The 22362-nt window shown below is 40.7% G+C and overlaps 2 protein-coding genes across 5 annotated transcripts in view; one reads left to right on the top strand and one right to left on the bottom strand.

The window, feature by feature from the left end:
- PPP4R1 (protein phosphatase 4 regulatory subunit 1) overlaps nucleotides 1-7236 on the top strand; it is a 66153-nt gene extending 58917 nt beyond the window's left edge. For all 3 annotated transcript variants that reach the window (XM_026842387.1, XM_026842388.1, XM_026842390.1), the window contains 6 exons: nucleotides 534-695; nucleotides 1306-1406; nucleotides 3116-3236; nucleotides 3330-3464; nucleotides 4430-4571; nucleotides 6202-7236. In XM_026842387.1, coding sequence (XP_026698188.1) covers nucleotides 534-695; nucleotides 1306-1406; nucleotides 3116-3236; nucleotides 3330-3464; nucleotides 4430-4571; nucleotides 6202-6365 — 825 coding nt within the window. In that variant the 3' untranslated portion in view covers nucleotides 6366-7236. The remainder of the gene's footprint in view (nucleotides 1-533; nucleotides 696-1305; nucleotides 1407-3115; nucleotides 3237-3329; nucleotides 3465-4429; nucleotides 4572-6201) is intronic.
- Nucleotides 7237-14208: 6972 nt separating this feature from the next.
- Nucleotides 14209-22362, bottom strand: part of RALBP1 (ralA binding protein 1) — a 36169-nt gene continuing 28015 nt past the window's right edge. For both annotated transcript variants that reach the window (XM_026842368.1, XM_026842369.1), the window contains 7 exons: nucleotides 20546-20895; nucleotides 18957-19118; nucleotides 18364-18495; nucleotides 17741-17848; nucleotides 16859-16980; nucleotides 16319-16442; nucleotides 14209-16030 (listed from right to left, as the gene is read on the bottom strand). In XM_026842368.1, the coding sequence (XP_026698169.1) occupies nucleotides 15767-16030; nucleotides 16319-16442; nucleotides 16859-16980; nucleotides 17741-17848; nucleotides 18364-18495; nucleotides 18957-19118; nucleotides 20546-20895 (1262 nt within the window). In that variant the 3' untranslated portion in view covers nucleotides 14209-15766. The remainder of the gene's footprint in view (nucleotides 16031-16318; nucleotides 16443-16858; nucleotides 16981-17740; nucleotides 17849-18363; nucleotides 18496-18956; nucleotides 19119-20545; nucleotides 20896-22362) is intronic.

The following is a 22362-nucleotide window of genomic DNA, read 5'->3' on the forward strand; positions in this document are numbered from 1 at the left end:
TGTACGTGAAACTTTACCTATTATGGAAGCTAAAATATGCCAGCTGAAATACTGTGGGATATATATCTTATATAAACATATATGTGTGTGTGTGTATATATATATATATATATATATATAAAAAATCTATTTTATAAATTGAGTGGAAGAGTGGTAGTATGGAACTAATTGACCCAAAAGAATTTAAAGCAGAGAGTAATGTGTAGAAGAGTACTAATGTCAAGAATACTATTTTCCTCTCCGACACCTGCAAAATTAAAATATTTCTATTACTTCTGTTTGCCTAGTTCCTTGATATTCAGGTGGAAGAAATGATACCCTGTCGTCCTCTTTCTTTCTCCCTTTTTTTAAAAATTTCTGATTTATTTTTTACATGATTGTTACATTTACAAAATTGTTACATGAGACATTGTTGAATGTATTCATAAATACAGTAGCTCACTGGGAGTCCAGCTTGGATACTGATGCTCAGGTTAAAATAGAGCACTTCACATGATACATCAGTTAAATCCATTTATTTATTTATGTTACAGTGGAAGGTTCGGCGGACACTAGCATTTTCTATACACGAACTTGCTGTCATCCTTGGAGATCAGCTTACAGCTGGAGATTTAGTTCCCGTCTTCAATGGCTTTTTAAAAGATTTAGATGAAGTCAGAATAGGTGTGCTTAAACACTTGCATGACTTTCTGAAGGTATGTCTGTGTTCAAATCTGCTCAAGTGCAATTATATATTTTGCTTCATTTCTTTGTATGCACTTGTTTTTTTTAAACATAACACTGGTATAACTCTCTGTGGGAATCCATACAGAAGTCTGTGGAATACTAGAGTATGTTTTGCAGATCTGTGTGGCTGATACTTTCTTCTCTCTGAAGAGCCTGGTTTGTGCATGTTTATTCAATCTATAGGTACCAGTGGATAGTATTCAGTTTTTTGATGGCTCTGAGCTCTCTACACAGCTTATTTCTCAAATTTATTTAGGAGTTTCTTCTCTAACCCCCTCATTTTTGGACCTGAAAGATACAAATCATAAAACCTTTAAAATCAATACTATCTTTAAGGCTTACTCCTCTTGTTTCCTAGAGTAAAAGCAGAAACTACATCAGATTTTGGTTTCAGTAGTGTGCCATGTGATTTTACAGATTTAAGCATAGTAGGGTTTAGCCCAGGAAAGCAACACTATTACTAAAGATCTTTTTTTTTAAATAAAAGCAAGTGTTCTATTATTTGTATTTTAAAGCTCTTGCCTTATCTGCTGATTGTAGCCTACATTTCTTTATGTAAGTTTATATTTACTGTTACAGCTTCTTCATCTTGACAAAAGAAGAGAGTATCTTTATCAGCTGCAGGAATTCCTAGTGACTGATAACAGCAGGAACTGGCGTTTCCGTGCTGAGCTGGCTGAGTATGTAGTTCTATGGATGCTTGTTTTTATTGTTGTGGATATTTAAAAATGTTAAAAACATAGAGTAGATGTTTTACACTGACATTCTTCGTTACATTTTTTTAGCCGATAGTCCTTACCCTCCTCCACTTGTCCCCCTTGCTTAAAAATCCCCAGTAGTTGTATATCACTTAAAATATTTGAAACCTGAATGTCTTTTTCCATCACCGTATGTTGAAAACATTATCCTTCCATTAAAAAAAAAAGCTGCCAAAAGATGAGAACACATCTGGTTGTTCTTGAAGTCAGTAGAAGTGTTCTAGCAATTTGTTTTGAAGTTGCTGCACTTGATATAAGTAGGCTGAATTCATGACCATGAAACAGAGGAGATCAAGATCTTGAGAGGAGTGAAGAAAGTGAGTAGCAGAGTAGTGATCTTGGACTTCATCCAAGCAGACTTTGGGTTTTTCATGGAACTGGTAGGGGAGCTTCTGTGGGAGGCAGCTCTGGAGGGGCAAGTTGCTCGGTAAAGCAGGCAGAAGGGGCTTATTAAATTCAACAGGGGACAGATGCTACGTCCGGTGTGCGGGAAGGAAGAGCCTCTGACAGGCACTGAGGACTGGCTGCCCTGGGAGCAGCCCTGCTGGAGAGGCCCAGAGTATTGCAGAAGGCAGTGACCTGAACATGAACGAGCTGTGTGTCCTGGCAGCACTATCCTGGGCTGTATCCACAGGAGAGCAGCCAGTATATCGAGGGAACAGATCGGCCCCCTCTAGTCAGCACTGATTAGATCTCATCTGGAGCAGTGCATCTATACCAGTACAGGAGAGATGCTGATAGACTGGAAGACATGCAGCACTTACCCTGTGGGGAGAGACTGTGTGACCAGGGCTCCTATACCAGGAATGATGAAATGAGCACATAGTAATGACTCATTACAGTCTGTCTCTTGAATTAAATTTTGAGAGACTAGTTTAACAACTGATTATGATGTCATGATGTTTTTGCTGCATTTAAGTGTAGTTTTGATTTAGTAACTGCAAATCGCTTACCTGTTACTGCTGGTGTGGAGATGTCCAATTGGTTCCTTGTAACATGTCACACCACTTCTTTTGACACACTTTCTACCATTCATGACACATACTAATGTCTGTAACCTGCTGAGATCTTAATCAATTCATTACAAATTAAAGATGACTGATAATTTCTCTAGCTGTCCAGTATACTCTGAAGTAGAGGAAGTTTATTGGTCTGATCAATGTACTTAAGTGACAGAGGATACTTATCAAACCAAGTTAGAGTACTTGCTTTGTGGCTGTACCTGTGTTACGCGTGTGTTACGCATGTGAAATGTCTTTACCAGGTACACAAATGTACGTGCACCCTGCGGTGTTGCTCACAGCTGGGTCGCTGTGCTGGGTGTACATGGTAGCCATTACCAGGATCTCTCTCTTGTAAATGTAACCTTGATTCCCTTGTGTCTCTTCTAGTTTTTCATTCTTTGAGCTCATGCGGCCTTTTTCCATTATTGTGAATAAGTGGCAAGTTAAAATTTGCAAGTGACCCACTGTCAAACTGATGGCATTGGAAACCAGAAGATTTTACTTTTCAGTAACTTTGTTAGGGCCACGTTGCATATTTGGCAAGTGCTGTCATATAAATGATTGTATTCACAGTTAAAGCTACCTTCTTATTATAATGTGCTCTTGTTTGGTTCTTCCATCTTGTAGGCAGCTGATCTTGCTTCTAGATCTGTACAGTGCCAGAGACATTTACGACTACTTGCGACCTATTGCTTTCAGCCTCTGTGCAGACAAAGTGTCTTCTGTCCGTTGGATTTCTTACAAGCTGGTAAAGCAGTCTAAGTAAATTCAGGATTTTGCTTTCTGAGGGTTGGTGGTCAGAAGTAATTTTTGTTTTTTTTTTCATTCTCATTTTTTCAAGGTTAGTGAAATGGTTAAAAAGCTGTACATGGCTTCAACATCAACCTTCGTGGTAGACCTCATGAATGAACTTGTTGAAAAGTTCTGTAGATGCCGCAAATGGTCTGGTCGACAAACTTTTGTCTTTATTTGCCAGGTGAAATGTCTTTTTGTTCATCTTTTTTGGTTTTGGCAGGTGATGGTGGTAAGAATTAAGGGGGGGATAGCAACTGGAACTCTTTGGCTGTCTATTGGCACTGTTTTCATGAATATTTGGGAACTTTGTTTCTAAGGGAGTAAGTTTCGTGGCTGCTTTCTTAAGTGTTGCTCTATAGATGAGCTTGAATGCATCTTTGGCTTAGCATGTTAACATCAGGTTGTCAAATTTGATGTTGAATATAAAACAAAAGCATAGCAAAATAATCCCTGAGTTGGGAAGCTGCTTCATTACTCAACAGGAAGTGAGGTTTTTATAATATGCTGCAGCAGCCTACCGCTTTTTTGGGTTAACCCTTTAGAAGTCAAGCACTAGGAGTTGACTAGACCTCTTCTTAGCCAGCTTCTGCAGCTTGGTCAAAACCAACGTATTCTCATCAAAATAAGCAGAAGAGTTGAAACTAGCTAGGGTCCCAAGGAAATAGTCATGTTTGGAGGCTGTAGCAGAGGTGCAGACTGGGAGCCAACATGACTGCTGCCCAAGTGGGGCAGTTCTTTGAAGTATTTTGAGAAACGTGAGCTTTGAGCTTATTGAGACAGAAACATGTTTGGGCACAATGGATATTTACTGAGAGGGATCATTCTTGTTTTAATATAGTACCTAGTTAAAACAAAGACTTCAAAAGGATTGGAAAGGTTTTTTGCTTTTCTTCCCTGTTTTCAAATTATACTGTGATTTCAAAAACAAAGAAAAAAAAGAAAAGAGGAAATTGCCAAACCCTAACATGCTTCATTGTGTACATTTTTATGCTATATTGTACCATATTTTAAAACTTAGTGGATACTGGATACTACCTACTGTATTCGTGTTATGGAAGTATTAAGATATATTAGCTCTGATTATGTGTTGGGATTTTATCCTCACTGTTCTGAAATCTAACGAAATTGCTTCTGTCTTCTTGCCAGACCATCAGTGAAGACGACTGCCTGCCCATGGACCAGTTTGCTGTACATCTGCTGCCACACTTATTACACTTGGCATCTGACAGGGTTCCAAACGTTAGAGTCCTGCTTGCAAAAACATTAAAGCAAACCCTTTTAGAGAAAGGTTAGTGGCAGAAGGAGTTGCAGTGTGTTGACTGTGTATCTTTTTGTTCCTCCACTTTCCTATAGTCAGCTGGAGAAGAAACAGTATCAGATGTGGGTCACCATTGCTTTTGCAGTCTCCTTGGTGTTACCTTGGCTGAGATAAAAACATGAACCTTGTGGTATCGGAGCACTGTTGTGTAACACTGAGGAAATAAGAGTTCTTGCTCATGTGCCAGCCTGTTCTTTTGGTACCATTTCCCCTGACTGAGCTAGTTTGTAGAGGTATCATCAGGGCACAGAAAGCACAAATTGAACAACTAGCAACTGTGAAGTTGTTGAGCAGTGCTTTTTATTAGGTTAAAAAAAACATCCTGTTGATGTTCTGTGTAATAAGAGTAAGAAGAATCCTTCCATACAAACCCACCATCTGTTTTCTCACTGGGGGAGAAGAGATGGCTGATGTTGGTTTTTTTTATATTTTATGGTAGTATTGGGAAGAAAGTTTCTCTGGAGTATCTTTAGGGAAATTAAACATGCAACTTTCAAATTGCAGACTTTGCTTAGGAAAGCATCCCCAATGCATAGCAGATGCCAGAAGAGTCAGCAGTGCTCAGAGTCCAAATAGCATTAGCAATATTATGTTGTTTTGTAAACCAGCAGAGTGTCCACACTTGGAATACTTCATCCAGTTCTGGTCACTTTCTCAAAGCCATACAGTGGCTTGGGGATTGCTGTTTCTAGTGTAGAAAGTGCGAAGAAAAATGCAAATTGTTCAAAAGACTGGACAGTGCAAAGAGTGCCAACACAGTGAGAACTAGGCTGTTGCTGGCTCTTGTGCGTGCTGGAGACTCTGAGTAAGCATATGTAGATAGTTAAGAGAGATCAGTTGATGTGCAGTAATTTATCCTCTGTTAACTGTGCCAAGGCTGTCACCGGTCTTTCTGTTATCATGTAGTATTGGTATTTACGGTTTTGTCCTCATTATTTTCGTGTTCCCCACCTGGATGGTACACGTCCATTCTGCTTTGCCACTGTGTAAGTTTAGAATCCAGGTAGTCCCTGCCTCAGAAGATGCTGTGAATATGTTTAGGGATGGTGGATAGATTATGAAAGGCAGATGTAAAAAAATAAGTTCAGAAGCTTTTCAACCTCAGATCTACATTGCCCTTCCTGTGAGCTGTTTGTAGCTGCTTTTGTACAACTTGTGTCGTACAGTTTATGAAAACTGTCAGATGTTGGAAGTTTTATTGTTTGATAATTATTTGGCAAGCTTGCCAGTGAACTGGAATGGCATGGCTGTGGGTTTGTGATACCTTCCCTCCGTCACAAATATAGGCATGCTCCTTCTGAGTCTCTTGCACATTTTTTTCTTCCTCTTTGGTTGTAGAGTCTGTCATGCTTACTCTTATACTGAAGGACTGTAGAAATCCCATACTCTAACAGCAGTGTGCTCTGAAACATGGAATGATGTAAAAAAAATTGAATTCATAGGTATATTTAGAAATGTATTGTTTGCCTGCTCAGATATTCCAGTTTTATGATACTATATGTGTGCATTGTCTCCTGAGATGTTGAACCTCATGCTGAGGTTTGTGTTGAAGTATCTGCAGTCTTTTCCTCCTATAAGTCTTGTGCATTTTCTCTTACAGAATATTTTCTAAATTCTGCCAACTCTCATCAAGAAGCTGTGGAACAAACAATTATGGTGCTTCAAATGGATGATGATAATGATGTCAAATACTTTGCAAGCATACACCCTGCCAGTACCAAAATTGCAGATGATGCTATGAGCACTGCTTCATCAACTTACTAAAAGTTCTGAATGTTGCTATAATTAAAAAAATTTTAAACAAACTATCCTCAAATGCTTCTAAAATGGTTGATCTAGGACAACCTCTTTGGAAGGAGAGATTTCTTGCCAGAATTAACAGGTGGATGTTATCTAAACCTGATACTGGGGATTTTAAGTCAAGAAAAAAACCCCATACCTGTATCACCTTGACTTTAGAAAAACACTGCTCAGAGGATTATTTTTGCCACCGAAGCCTTAAATCTTCTGTCTTCCTGAACAAATGAAACTTGAATTGGCAGATCATTTTCATTGTAGAAAGGATGTGATTTCCAGAGACCTGCATTGTTTCTCCTGAGGAGTGAACTTAGCAAGTATTTTCTGTAGCAACTGATAGATGAAATGGCCAGAAAGGCAAATTTATACTGGGCTGTAAGACCTCCAGTATTAGCGCTAAAAATTTTTATCGTTCAAGGACTTGATTTGTGTGCAGCTGGGCACACCCTTAAGTGGGAATAGCTTTGATGTTTGTAAATGGGGAAAAGTAGAAATTGGGATTTCTCTTAAGGGCTCAGTGCTAACACTAAACTAGAATTTGATTTTAATCCTTAAATGCAGCATATTGCTGTACCCATTAGCAGAAAACTTTGCTGAGTACCTGTGTCCTAATTATTTTCATGCTGGTCATGACCTAAAGGAAATTTATTAGCACATGTACTTTAAGTCAGGTATTTTTAACTTGATCATGATCGGCTCTGAGGTGCAACTTTTTTCTTCATATACTGTACATATCTGTGAGCCTCCTTGGAGTGCTGCAGTCTTTAATCATGTTGTTTAAAGCTGTTGTGATACAAGTTGTTCTCTACTTGTCCAAATAAAATTTATTAATAAGATTGAAAGCAATCGTGACCTTTTTAAGACATTAAAAGAAAAAGTTTGAAATTTAAGTGGCATTTTTTTTTTCCTAGTTCTTTACACTTTGACAGCTATTGCAGGGGGAAAGGTTTGCTTAATGATTGTGAAGAATTTTGCATTTTGAGATGGAATATACTACAGCACAGATGGACTTTGGCCCTGTAATTGAGGTTTTTTTAAGATTCTCTTTCAAGCATCCCTATCGTGCTGGAGAGCCTGTCACTCCAGCGTGAAATGGCATCTTTGCTGAAGTGAGTCTGAATACCCACCTCAGTACTGATTTACAGGAAACTCTGAGCTCAGACTGCCCTTAATCTACTGTCAGTCCATTGACTGCTTTCCTTTCCTCTCATTTAAAATGACTGATAACAGTATCTCCCTCTGTCTTCCAGGGGCAACTTGCTTAAATCACCTTTCCTCCAGTCTGCAGAACCTGAAGTGTGTGAAGCTTATTTTCCCGAGGAGATAGAAATGGCTGTGGCAGCTTATCTTTGATGTATTTTAGCAGAACATTCTCATGTATCAGCCAGGTGCCTGGTACCCTGGCAGTTCAGCCTCAGGCAGGTGTGTCTTTTTTTTTCCCCATTTTCTTGGGAAAACAGATTGCTCTGCAGTTCCTTTTCTAGTAAACAGGAAGTTGGTATTTACTCACCAGAGTCCTGCTTTTTCTACTATTGAGCATGGACATGGAGGTGGTTAAGATACAGGGTCATCTCTGTCTGCCTTGAAGCTTGGTGGGTTTGGGTTTGGGTTTTTCTTTAGGGTAGAGGTTTGTTTTGGTTTAGTTTTTTTTAGATTTTTCCTTTGCTTGTCCCTTTTTCTTCTAAAAATCATCTTAAAATTTGAAAAGGCAACTACATGTGCAGGTCAGAAGTCCCTGTATTGTAGGTAATATTCTCATGAGGTTTTCCTGTTCCTCATGTTCTCCAACAGTTGTTCAGAAATTACATGCAAATCCATAGAGGACTAGGCAGTGTGTCGGCGCTGTGTCTGGGTGACAGCAGATGGTCAGAAAGCAGTGAGCTTTTCAGGCAGGAGGATTTCAGATCTGTCTCTGCTGCCATATGGAGAGCAACAAAAGTAACTAGTCCTCTCCCAGGCCAGGTGAGTCCCATTTTAGAAATATGCATTGAAGTTCAGTCAATTCCTGCATTTTTTTGAGGGTACATGTAATCCTTCACATGTTTGGTTTGTTTTTTTTTTTTTTTTCCTCAGTGTAATGACAGTTGAATTGTAGTTGGGTCATGTGTGTGATTTCTGAAGAGAATGTGATCAGCCCTTTGTTCAGACCGGAGCACGCTTCAGGTTATCCTCTAACTGTGAATGGAGTGCAGTATTCACTGGAGGAGTACTGGGATTTGAAAGAAATCCTAGTGTTTGGAGTCTAGAGTGAATTTGACCCAACATAATTCTGTTACTGTATTAATGTACTGTTCCACTAACAAGTCCAGTGAAACAAAGTATTGTATCTGATCCCTTTAGGTATTTTTTAGTTATTTAAGGGTAAGACACCTTTAAGTTGAAAAATTAGAAAGATCTTTCAGATGTTTTAATTCTCTGTTCTGTATTTCTTCAGTACTGCTGCAGACAAGTTTAAGGCTTTTCCTAAGGAAGACTGAGTGTTTTCAGTTGCAGAGTGCCTGAATTCCCCTGACGTGTAAATAAAGATCATCTTCAGGGAAGAGGAGGAATAGCCGTCTTCTCCTTTTTCCTTCACCCAACATGTCATGGATCTGTCTGCCTCTTTTCTGCTTCATTTGGTGATTCCCAAGAAGTGAAAGGGAAGGAAAGATTTGCTTTATTCTTCACGTTGCCCAAGAACGCCAAGAACGTTTGATCTACAGCCTGAGGGATGTGGTCTCTGTTGCTTAACTCTGCTAGGGAATTTTCTCATGTTGGCAGTGTTAGCAATGTCAGTAGTTCAAGCTTCAACTTGTCCCTAAGGATATGAGGTTTGGGGAAATGTGCATCTCAGTTTGGAGTGATGAAAAGAGCTGTTTTTTCTGTGGGGCAGTGTCTGGGAGCATTGCCAAAGATCCTTGTGAAGTCCCGTGTGTGGATCTCCCCTGAAGAAGGATTGGACCTTTGTGTCTCAATTCATTTCTTTTGGTCAGGATTTCTTGAGCAGAAAGTGAGGTGGCTCCCCACATCATTGTCTGTTGGTCTATGGTTTCCCAAAAGCAGTATCATAGCTCTACCCCTGCCTTCCTGGTAGAATACCAAATCAGTCGTTTACAATTTTCATTGTTTTCCATTTAATCTCCTGGCTTGCTTATCTTGGAGCTTTTTCATGGGAAATCCTTTTTTTCCCATGTTCCGGTTACAGCACTGTTGGCCTTTCTCTCATTTGCTGTTTTTCACAGCAGGTTCTGTCTTCGGCTGCTCCTCCCCAGAGACCTGTTAGAATTTGGTAGGGCTGTTTTCTCGTCACACTTTCATGCAGATTTCATACCAATAAAACTGGCAAATGTCTGGAACCCACTAGAGGGCAGTTTGTTTTTAGCCATGACACCACTGATGCTTGGAAATGAGTTTTTGCTGTTTTGAATGTCCCAAATAGCTGCTGCACAAATTCACGGCCCTGTGGACAAGACCCTGTGCTCATGAATACTGCGGAACACTGGGCTCATTTCAGCCCAGCTGAAATAAATGTTTGCATGGGCTTTGCAACCCTCCCGTGCAGGTGTAGGTCTGGCCATGGTGTTTTCATGTTCATGGATCATGCCCCCTCAGTTACTTGTTAGTGCTTGGGAGAATGGCAAAGTGTCCTGTGGCTCAGGCACACTCTTAGGCTTTGACTGGGTTTCTGCTTGTCAGCAAGTTTGCCTTGTGTTCCCTTGTCCTTTGGTGTGGAGACTTGTGTGCAGTGCTTGTGTTTTCTGAAGTGATTTCAGCCCAGAGACTCTCAGTAGGATGGGAAGAGGAGTTTGAGACAGAGGGGTGGACAGAAGCTGGTTCTCTATTTCACTTGTTCTCTCATACCAGTTCTCCCCTCTCCGATACTGATGGGAAAGGCTTTGTCTTCCTCTCTGTGCTGGCATTCAGACAACGTGGCACATTTCAAGTGATTAGTCTTTTCTTTATATGCAGAATTAGGACGTACTGATAGACTGCCTTAAAATATAAGACTATGATAGGAAAGCTCATTTAAAATGTGCATGATCTTCTCCCACCCCCAAGTGCTTTCAGACTCTGCTTTTTAGTTTTAGTTAACTTTTAGTTTACTTTTTACTTACATCAGAAAAATACATAAAGAACCTAAAGTAATGGGATTGGTTTAGGGTTCAATCAGTGTTAAGGTTGGATTACATCGAGCCAATTAAAATACACTGTGACTTGTAGAGACAAGTAAACAGATGCTTAAACATCTTGTAGCCCTCCAATCCATGGTCTGCTTGAAATACCGTGACCCATTTCTGCAGAGCTGTAGTAATGTTTATGTACAGGAAATGTTTTAAAAGGATTTACCTGCAGGTGGGTTTGAACCGTGAACCGTGACTAGAAAGTGAAGGTACTGAGCACACTTCTCAGCATGTTTTTTAACAAGGCTACTGAGAGGAGAAGGTGGCACTGTTTGAACATCAAAAGAAATTTCAGGGTAGTTTTTTTTAGTTGATCCAGGTTTTCTGTGTAAGGAAGAACCCAGATAAACTTGGTTTGAGTGAGGTGATAACAGAGGCTCAAATGGGGCCTGGGCTATTTCTCTTGTATTAGTCATTTATTTCCCAGCTGTTTTTTCAGGTCTCTTGACTGAGGGGGTTTTTTTCCTTTTTTTTTTTTTTTTTTTCTTCCAGTCACCTTGTGCACTTCTGTGCCTGACAAGGTTGTTTCCTGTAAGCAGTGCTGTCAGCAGAGATGTCCTACCCTTGTCTGTCTCAAGGCCCCGCACTGATAAAACAGTGGCTGACCGTACCAGGTGAGGGTGCAGCCGCAGGAGCTCATCGGGACTCCCAGGCACACCCCTCTGATTTCCCTGATCGTCTGCTGAGCTGTAGCTAAGTCAGGCTGTGCTGCTGTCTCCCTGCCCCCTCTGAAGGGGCTTTAGGCTCTGGCTGAGGGGGGCAGCGTTGCAGGTCCTCTTCTGGACCAGGGAGTCCAGCAGCAGGGAAGGGGGATTTGGGAAGGGGAAGGCCCAGCTCGCAGTGGGTTGGTCTCTGCAGTGGCCTCGGGCTCTGGAGGAGGGACCAGCCCTGACAGGGGAGGCAGTGGAGGAGCACTGAGGAGTATTCAGGGAGAAGTCAAAACGACTGAGGAACAGCATTAGAAGTTTTAGGATGCAGCAACCTTTAGTCTCGACCTTGATATCTGCACTCTGTTCCTCACAGGCCCCAGTAGATATTGTAGAAGGGCTGTCAGCTACTGTTACGGCTCTTGCTTAGTCCGAGGTGTGGCCGGGGCAGGTCCTGGGGCCAGCAGGCAGCAGGGGCTGCTTGCCCTGCCTCGAGCTGTAACTCTGCTGTATTGAGAACTCCTGTGTGTTGCAGTTCAGATGAGGAGCTCTTCCAGGGCAGGGAAGTGGGCTTGTCCGGTTAAAATCATATACTTTGTAACATCATCCTTTGGCCAACCTTCCTGCTCCCACTCTTAAGATACTTGTCAGCAACACGGGAAACTCCCGACAAAACTTGGTGGCAGTCCCTTGTGTGCAGGCGGGTCAGGAGGGGAAGTGCCCGCGCCGAGCCGGAGGCACAGATACTGCAGGGGTCTGTTCTGACTGGTGCTGCACTGGGTGGCCGCAGCTGTGACGGGGCGGAGGGGGATGGAGGGGTGGCGCACGCCGGGGCCTCATCTCCCTGGGACAGGAAGGACTGCCGGCCGTTCTCTGGTACGGAGCGTGGTGCCGCTGGCTTTGCTGTTGGAGTGTGTTTTGAAGAACACCATAGAGAACTTGTGCTGTTGGATATAAGCCACATTTGGTCTGAATGAGGCATTTTTCCCTCTGCAGATGAAGCATTATGAGTCAGAGGTACGTGCTGAAAAATTAAAACCTTGACAGATTAAGCTTGGTTAAATCTCTTTTTGACAGAGATACAGGTTGATGCTTTTTAATTTTTTGAAAGAGAAGAGTCAGGTGTAAAATTCTTGGCTTCAGTACACAGACTTTAAAAATTAGACTTAACTCAATCTGACAGGACACCGAAGTAGAAATGAATCCACCCAGTGTTAGTATTGGAATTAGTGAGTGGAGGTGGAAGCTCCCTGTACAGTGGCCCTTTCATCGTCCTTTATGATGAAGATAATTTCTGGAATCCCTTACGGTTCCTTGTAGGACCATGCTACACAACAGTACCTCAGTGCACCAGAGAGGAAGCCTTTTGGAATCGCACCACACCAGCAGCTTCTGCAGGAATAGAGCTGAGCCAGCACTGGAAACCTGGTGTGGACAACACAGAGCCCAGGAAACCTGAGAGGCCGGCTGGGATGCTGCGAGGTGCTGGATGCAAGCCGATGTTTTTAGTCTTTCTTTTTTTTAATAAAGTAAAAATCCCCACCCTGTTCAACTAACCCAGCAAGTTAACAGCTCACTCGAGGCTGCTTGGTGTGCAGTGTCTGAAGTCGGCTTGTGCGGTTGTAGTATTTCAGTTCTGGGTGTAAGAGCTGTCACGTCTCCAATTCAGATGCGGGTTAACCTGCTGCTGGCAAAACCCATGCTTGTGTCCTGATTCACACTGGTGTTGTACCCCCGGGGTCTTGTTTATATGGTGCTCCTTGCTCCCCTTGGGCTTCTGACTGATTTAACAGGACCTGTGCTAGACCTGTGTTGAAAAGGACTATAAAACCAGGTAAGGGCTGTAGCTGTCCTGTCCCATCATCCCCCGCCTTCTCTGCAGCAGTACTCTGTGGTGGGAACACTTACATTTTCAAGAGGAAATCATGGGAAAGAACACCAGAATTGATGTTGCAGACCTGTTGTTTCTTCATCCTAGTAAAGGTGAGTCTGGTGAATCTGACAGAGGTTCTGAGCTGTGTTATTGGACACAGTCTTATTTTAAGTCAATTTGAATGAGACTTCTTGATCAACATGTGTGTGCAGCCCACAAAGGCAGCCTCATGGGAGGCAATCGCCTGAGCACTGCAGCTCACACATCTCACTGTAAGGCACTGTCCATTGATAAGGCAGCTAATGAAGTGATCTGAACAACAGAGATTATTATGATAATTACTTTCCACCTTGTTTGAAATTATTTTTAGCTTTTTCAGTTAATTATATGCAACTGCTGCATGTGGTCTTTGAAACCACTGCTTCTTGTGTGGCTTTTTAATCGGAAGCGCAGCAGGCACGGGCCTTGGGTTGATGCTGGTCCTGCCCTTGGGGCAGCCAAGTGTGGTGGAGCTCTCTGGGGCAGGGGCTGGGCCCCCTGGGGCTGTTGGGCTTCAGTGCTGTCAGCCTCTGTGTGACAGGCCTGTGCTGATTCACACTTACCCTTTTAACTAGAGGTTTTGTTTTTTTTAATCAGTAACTGTGTTTATTATTGGAGGTATCATTTGTAAGAATGTGGAAGAAAATTTCCAAGAAACATCTTTCAGGTGTTTTGAAATTAAATTGCTGGTTACAGTTGCTACATTACTGTAGGAGCAGCAATTCCACCTCTACTGAAGACTCCAATGTGACACACTCAAAGTGCAGTGTAAGGTTACGGGAGAAAGATGGTGTTCATGTGTTGGAAGTAATGATGTGAATAAATGTTTTTTACCGTCACAGCTGAAATCTCCAGTAGATGTAGAGAAACAAAGTCTTAAAATCTTCAATTTCTTCAAATTAAATGTATCTTCTGCTGAGTAACAGAAGCTTTCTACGCACACAATGTTCTTTCAGAGGAGCTATTTAGAAGGCCTGAATTAATTTCTCATTTAAACTTCTCAGCTGGAAGTAGCTACCCAAGAAGAATGACTGTCACTTGCACTAGAAAAAGATATTGCACGTTCTGAAGTAGATAAATTAGAAACTACATTCAAATGGCTGTTGAATTTATTTGCTTGATAAATACAATCCTAACAAAATAAAAGTTAACCAATATTAAGAGATTTGTCTGAAGAACATTAGAAAAATCCATGACAATTCAATAGGAATTAGTGTGAATTAAACAGAAAGTTTAAATATTGCCAGCAAATACAAAATGTATGTAACGAAGGCAAGGGAGAATGCTTTAGTTTATATTTGTCATCTGACCACATTTTCTGTGTTTATAAACTTTTTTTTCCAAATTTTAAAAAAATACTATGCTGTTTTCTATAACATATCAAAGCATTATTTGTACAAAATCAAATCATGGCCAATGATTCACAACAGTGCAATAGATAAAGAATACAACCACATCCAACAGGTGCTGAAAATAAATATCCAGATTAAAAAATAAGATAGCCTCTCTGCACTCTGTGGAGTTTTCTGTCTCTATAGGAATTGATGGATGAGTCTCATGAGTGTTACCATCTGAAACATTAAATGCCCCTTAAATGCCAACATGGCTGGAGGCTTGAGGGGTAGGAGCAGTAAAACAGCCAAACCAAAAGCAGTTCGTAGAGGGGGTGGTTGTTTTTTTTTTAAACAAGAACGAAAAAGAGGCTATTGCTGAACCCCCAGTTCCTCCTGTTGGCTTTGTTCTTCAGGTTTATTTGGAAAGCACAAGTGCCTTGGCTTTCTGCGGAGGGAAACGCTGTATTGCTTGGTCAGGCAGATGTAGCTTAAGTGGCATAACCCCTCCCCCTCACTGCCTAAAGCATCTGTCAGTAGCTTTCTCTGAGAGACTGACACATTCAAAATGGATGAAGAAAAAGCTCTTGGCTATATGGCAGCAGCATGAACAGAGCCCATCTTAAACAGGTATGATGAGGGTGGTTTGTAAATGAGTAAAATGGGTTACCTACATTGCTAAAAGACATGAACACTTCTGTCATACAGGGACATAAATAACATCTCTCAAGTTCTTACATTTATTCAGTACATCTCAGAACAAAAATGAAGCTTAAGGGCATGTTAGGTACACACGATACCCCGCAATCTCCCAACTTTTCAGCCAACCCAGAATAAATTTAAAGCTCCCTTGTATAGAATCTGCATCAGAAAGGTATCAAAGGCACAAGCAAGAAGTGACTAGGTTAATAAGCAGAAATAATAGTGAATGAGGATGAATAGATTCACAAGGCAAATAATTAGTAACTGTGGGTGGAGTTTTGTTTATTTACTGAAAATGAGATCTTCCAATTCTGCTCCAATGAATGTAAATAATGATTTTGGTTTAAAAAAAAAACTGTTACTGGATTATTTTAAATCACCTGAAGGAAACCAGTCTTGAAATAATCTGATACTAACTGGAAAACTCTTCTGGCCTCTCCAAACTCACCTGAGTCTGATGAGTAGAAGCCACAAGTATTGGAGACAAAAGTCTCCAGGGCTTAAAAGAAAAGTTTCTTTATAGAATGTACACAGCCAGCAATAATTTGTGCAGTTTGATTCAAATTACAGTAATTTGCACAGTTCAGTTGATTTTATGCATATCCAAGGAGCTGGATCAAATTGGAGTTTCTTTCCTGTCTTTACTTGGCGATGGCTTGACTTGCTGCTCCTTGCTCGCTTTTGGCTGCTCTTTGGCTGCTTTTGTCTCCAGGACACTGTCTCTTTGCTGCTGAGAAACACCCCCGCGTTTTTCTGGCTGCTCTTCTTCCTGCACCTGCTGCTCCGATTTAGCTCGCTGCAGCAGGCGAAGCTGTACTCGCAGTTCTATGATGGCCTCTCGCTCCTCGTGAATCGCTTGGTTCAGGTGATTGTTCTTTATCTTTTAAATACGGAAAACAAATGTGAGGGCTCCGCCTGACAAAGAAGGGGACTAGCTAGGGGAGCCATTTTGCATGACACGATGAAGCTCTGCTGTTAGCCCAGACATTAGTCCAACAACCTGGACTTGCACACAACAGTGATTTAAAAACAGAGCGTGTGGGTGTTATGCCTAGGCCAAACAGCTGCGAAACTACTAGTCTGCACATATGCAAACATCTCTGTCCAGACTCAGTTGAGTAACCACTGAGAAGAAGAGTGCCATGTAATACTAAGACTCCAATCTTACCTCCAGTTCTTCATTCTGTCTCTGCAGATCTTCGAGGATGACCTGCAGTTCCTCCTCATCCTCACTCTCACTTTCACTCTCAGAAGAGTATTCCTCGGTTTCACTTCGGCCGTGCTGCTGGCGACTGAAAGACCAACCACAAACTCTTGATTTAAACACTTCCAGAAGTCTGCCAGGACAGTAGCAGTGTAAAAGAGTTATCTTACATCCCCTGAATAATCTGCAATGGCTTTAAAAACAAAACCAGAATTTCCTTTCAAAGCTTAATTTAATAAACCAGTGATTTCCTAGGGGGAATTCTTTTGTACACAGGGTCTAGTTTCATTTAGGTCATAATTCCATTGTTATCCTAGCAGAAAATATCCTGATAAATCCAAAGCTGTTGAGATTTCAATAAAAAGAGGTGACTTTCAAATATGATGTTCATACAGTGAGCTCTTAAGTGTACTTTAGAGTATTGTTTCTGGAGAGCATATATGTACTTTTGCCCAAAGAGTGCTCACCTGTTGAGGGCTCTCATGTAAGCAGTCTCCCTCTTACCTTTGTATTTCAGCTATTTCTGCTCGAAGGCGATCTATTTCTTCCTTCTCCGAGGCAATCTGTCTCCGCAGGAACTGCTCCATGGCCAGCAGTTCTTCTTGTTCTGTTAAAATCTCGTTCTCCTGCAATGATCCATTTAGTGCACTTAAAGCTCTGACTTTATGTTCTACAGGAACATACGGTAAGTATGAGATGATGCTGTTCTCTGAAATACTTTCAGTAGAAGTGGCGAGCATGCCTGCTTTGAACTCTGATTCATCAAGACCTCAAAGCAAATGTAAGTTCAAACCCAACGTCTGTTCTGAATCTTCAAGACAATCACTGTACTGAATAGTTGTGGAGATGACGCACTGAGTTCTGGCATGTTTGGCTGCCTCTTTCCTTAAATCACAGGGGAAGGTTCTGGCTAACCAGTAAAATAGCTAGAAAAACTGAATTATAAAATATGTCTTTGAAGATGAATATAAGGAGGAATGTACAGTGGAGAGAGAAGATCAAAGCTACTGAGGGAAGCAAAAGGAGGCAAAAAAGCCAAAACAGTTGCCTTATTTCCTTTGATCAGCAGGAAAGTAGTTAACGGTATTAAAACTGGTTAGATTTGGAAGTGCTTTTTAAGTACATTAACAACAAAGGCTACTTTTTGTTGTTGTTGCACAATGTCTCCTTTCTGCTGTTAACAAGAGTTTACTCAGTTTTGGGTTCACTCCTGCAGTCACCATTCCTTCCCTGCTTTATTTACCATTAAAACAAAGCCTTGTGTTTTACTGGACAGAGAGACCCCTTCAAGCCTTCAATTCCCCACTGCATTAGAAGGAACAAAAGAGTGTCTAACAATATGGAACAATACCAACAGATGAACAGGTAAAAGTGCCTGCCAGCTACCTGTGCAAGAAGAATATTTATAACTTCCTCATTCTCATTCATTTCTTCTTTGGAGACATCCTCCTTTGAAAGGCTAGCAATTTCTTGTGCAATCTTTGTTTCACACTCCTGCCAGAGAAAGAGAACAACTTTTAAAAGGACAGCTTCCCCAGTCACTCTATTTACTGCAAAAAAAAAAAGATTTCTTGAATGCATTATTTTCCACATTTAGAATCACCATATTGGTTATCTTGAAAGTTTTCAGCAAGGTCTGTTCCTTCTCTGGGACATGGACAATTTAAAAAAAAATGATTCCGAAGTTTGTTAAGTTTTCCAGTAGTTCCTCATGGTACTCCAGGACACATTGGTTTAAGCATATAACGAATACATGCTCTATTAATAAACACTGTTTTTTATTGCCCTTTTTTTTTTTTTTTAAACAGCTGTGAAGGAGTGTGAAGATCTTGCTGTCCCTAGGGTCAGCCAGCTAAGCAGAAAATGCAATTGCTTGTCAGCCAAGTTAAGATGAAAAAATCTGCAGTAAAGATTAAAATGTGGTTTGATCTAACTTGAGTGCCTCTGCATCTCACAAATTAGGAATCCATCATTGAGATGTTTGGCCAATAAATAGAAAAGTTACCTACCTGTCTCTTAGCTTCTCTTAGTTTCCTCTTAAGAGCTGTTAAAATTCTTTGCACCTCCCAGAGTCTCTCTTCTTTGGATAAGTCTTTTATCCCTGCCTGCAAGTCTCTGTGTAAACAGTTCAGTAGGAACTCCTAGAAATATTGCCAGAGAAATCAGTGTCTTTAATATATCACAGCAGGGCAGACTGAAAAGAAAAATCTTTTTGGCTTCTTTTTGACTTGGAGTGCTGGTCTTGAAAGCCTGACATCAACCACCACCAAGTGTTTAACATATATTCAGCACATGCTCTAGAACTAGCTGAAGAGCGAAATTAAAGAAACCACACTCTAACACGTTATCCTAACTTTCCTCCCTTGATAAAAGTATTGAACTACATAGCAAAAGAATCCACAAAAAACACTGCTGTAATCATCACAAGACCATAACAACTTTTCACATGTGAAATGGGCAATAATATCGCCACTCTCTTTCCAGTGGTCTCCACTGACAGGACAATTGTGATAGAATTAAAGAGCATGTTACAAGGTTATGAAGATGTACTGCTGAATGTATGGGCAAAGATAAACAGAAAACCACTGAATTAATTGCCAACCTGTCGCCTGATTTCTTCTTTGATGCTTTCTTGTGTTTCTGGAAGTGCTGGCATTGTTGCCATATTTGACCAGCGAAGAGGTTTTGTCACCTGCTTTAGGGTCACATTCCCAAAGAACTCTTGAACGTGCGTAAAAAATACATACAGGACACGGTTGCTGATCTGCAAAGAAAGGACAGACAAAATATTGGTTGATTTATTCACATCTTTATCCGTGAATCACAGTATCTTTTTCTCCAGAAACAAAACAGCCTTTAGTATGCTCTTCTGTGTGGTGTTGTCGTATTAGTTTGTCCTAAGAGCTTAAAATCTGGATTAAAACCAGTACTTTCAACAATCGAGTGCAGGCCTCAAGGAATCACTTCACTGTCTCTCTTACCTGTGTAACTATCCAAAGCATTTTCATGCTAAACTCAGAATTTTCACATGTCTTAACCTACCCCAATTATTTTCATCACTGGTAGATACAGAAAGGTATTAAATCTTTCTTTTTACTCATGTCAGGGCAGTTCATGACAACAATGGTAAGAGGAACACCAACCATATGGCAGTATGGATGATTGCTGGCTAGCTTCTCTCTCCTCCTCAACCTCTAAGTATTTCCTACAACTTCTCTGTCAGATGATTTAATATAGTAGAAAAAGTAGTTTGAAAGGAGCTGCTACTGTCTTCCTTGTTTTAACATGAGGCAGAAGCAAGTATTTGTTTTGATACTCTACCTTCCATTAAAATTCAAAAATTTATCCTGAAAGAAAGATTAGTCACTACCTGCATTTTAATTGTAAAAATCTACTTAACAAAAAACATGATTGGGCCTGCATTGTTTTACATTAATTGTTACTTCTTTTGTTAGCTATAAAGTGTCTGGCACAGCAAAATAGCCAGCCCTTTGCTACTGGGCCTCCACCTAGACTCTTAATTATAAAGCCAGGCTCTTCTAAAGTGTGGGTTTTCTTCTAGAAGACCCACACCCAATAATGACATGTTTTCATTATGCACAGGACTAATTCTGAGCTGTATTTAAATAAAATATTTCCAAGATGTTTATTAAGGAATTAATCAATCCAGAAACCACAAAATCTTACTGGAAAACTAAGTCAGTTGTTTTTCCCCAGCCACTTCACTGCAGACACCAAAGCCATGATACTGAAGTTGTTACTGCACCAGAAAGATCTATTTGCAGGACAAGGGTTCATTGGCTCGATATTAAAATGAAGCAACAATATAGTCTCCACTAAACTATCACTGAATCAAGAAGCCCACAGAAATTGTGTATCTGCATGAATTCTTGGATGAATTCAACATTAAATTACTGCTGTTCACAACAGAATTAAAACCCTGACGGCAGTCTTTGTAATACTCTCATAACCACCCAAATATCAGACCTGTAGTATGCAAGCTCACATTCAGAAAGTCTTTTGTTCCCCCTTTCCCAGCATTTTAGGTTTCCAAGATATAAAGAGAAGTTGGAATTTAGCTTAACTCTATCAGACAACACCTGATTCCCACCTGCAAGAGAATTCCTACAAAGAAGTCAGTCTCTCTTGGGCTGAAGTTCTGCTCTAACCCTTGCTGTGTGGTGCACATACCTGGACAGTAGGGCTGAGCACTATAGAAATATTCTGGATGTTCATTTTTGTTTCCAGTTCCTTTGCAATAACATGGTCCATATGCACAATCAGCCAAGAAATTAGGAGATGGTTACACTCTGGCAACTCTTTCAGCAACCTCTGGCACTCCTGAACTTTCTCAGCTTCTGTGCTCTTTCCACAAGCATCTTCAAAGCGGGGCATTAGCTCTTTGGTAAGCAAATTTTCAGGCAGTTCTCGTAGGTACTGCTTCAGCAAGCTGGCTACTGTATTGGGCTCATATTCTTCCAGGTTGGGAGATTCTTCTCGATCATAGGCTGCTTTTAGCTCATCAACTTTTGATTTTATTCCTTAAAATATTTAGATCAAGAATTAAGAGAAATCCTCAACTGTAAATGTATATTAGTTATATTAAAACTTTTTTTTTTTGAGATGCATTTATTTCACCTCTCCTTACCATTTAAGGTCACTGAGGAATAGCTTTGAAACATTATCCATGTGTAACAAAGTTAAAATCATGACTCAAAATTACTTGATCACTGCTTCTAAAAGTAGTGATTTACCACTACAAAGCAAAAACACAGCAGAACCAAAGTTTTGAATCAGAACTGGCACCAGCATCCCCTTGCATCAAGGACCATAAAATAGGGTGGGGAAGAGCAGGGGAACATGGGATCAATTGTGGATTTGCATTCAGCGTCTTTCAGGCTGTTCCATTATACAGCCCTAAGCCAAGCAGCAAGTATGTTATCAACTCAAATTTTGTGCAAAAAGTTCTACCTATAACAGCTGTCCTCTGTCAAAACAAACCCCACACTTTTTAGTTTCCAGATTTCCTGCTGGCCCTCCTCAGCAGAGGAATCTCACACAGGATTCTTGATATGAGGCACCACGCAATTATTCAGCCCAGCCAAGATTTTCTGTAAGGTGGTTTTATAAAGTCAGTGACATTCCAATCTTCCCAAACTCAGGGAAATTTCATTCTTAAAGCTCCAACACACACTTGAGTTACACTGACTTAATGCACTGCCACGGCTTGGCTCATCCACAATAAGCAAAACTGGGTGCACTCGACCCATGGTAAATGTCATGTAGAATATGCTCGGTTTCATGTCCAAGTTAGCCATTCATCACAACTGCTGGTGGGTTGTTAAGCCACTGCAATTGTCTCTCTGAGCTCTCAATTTAAACAATCTTACACACACAAGAGGGTGCTATTGCACTGGAGAACACCTAGAAAGTACAAGTTATAGAAAAATTCCCAACACAGTGTCTTGCAAAAACACGCAACCAGAATGTTCCAACAGGCAAGATGAAGAAACTGCTTAAGCTGCTGCGGTATTTATGCATGCCTACCAAACACCATGCAGATCGACAGCATGAAGACAGCTTAATGAAGGCTTAAAAATCGTTTGATTACAGCTTAATGAAGCCTTTAAAATGGTTTGATTACTGTTTTACAGTGCTAGGCAACTTATTTCAAATGCTCTTCCTCAAATTCCTTTTCTCACTTGTTCTTACTCCCTTAAACATACCCACAGAAGTACTTACATGAGTTATACTGCAGATGCAGTTCACAAATAAAGGGACTGTTGTGTTTAACATGACTGCAACTGATGTTTCATTTATGTAAGCTGGTGTTACACAATTACCATGGTTAATTAGTCTCCTGTTGCTAAGCTTAAACAGTGAAACTTGTATTTTCTGCTTTATTAGTGTATTTGCTCAAACAGAAGAAGTTTTTAAGAAAAATATATTAAAAAATAACAGAAGTAATTGGAAAAGCATTTAGTGGGAAGCTTAAGTAACAAAATGGT

The sequence above is a fragment of the Athene cunicularia genome, assembly GCF_003259725.1.
Source record: "Athene cunicularia isolate RWA chromosome 2 unlocalized genomic scaffold, athCun1 chr2_part1, whole genome shotgun sequence".
NCBI lineage: Eukaryota > Metazoa > Chordata > Aves > Strigiformes > Strigidae > Athene > Athene cunicularia.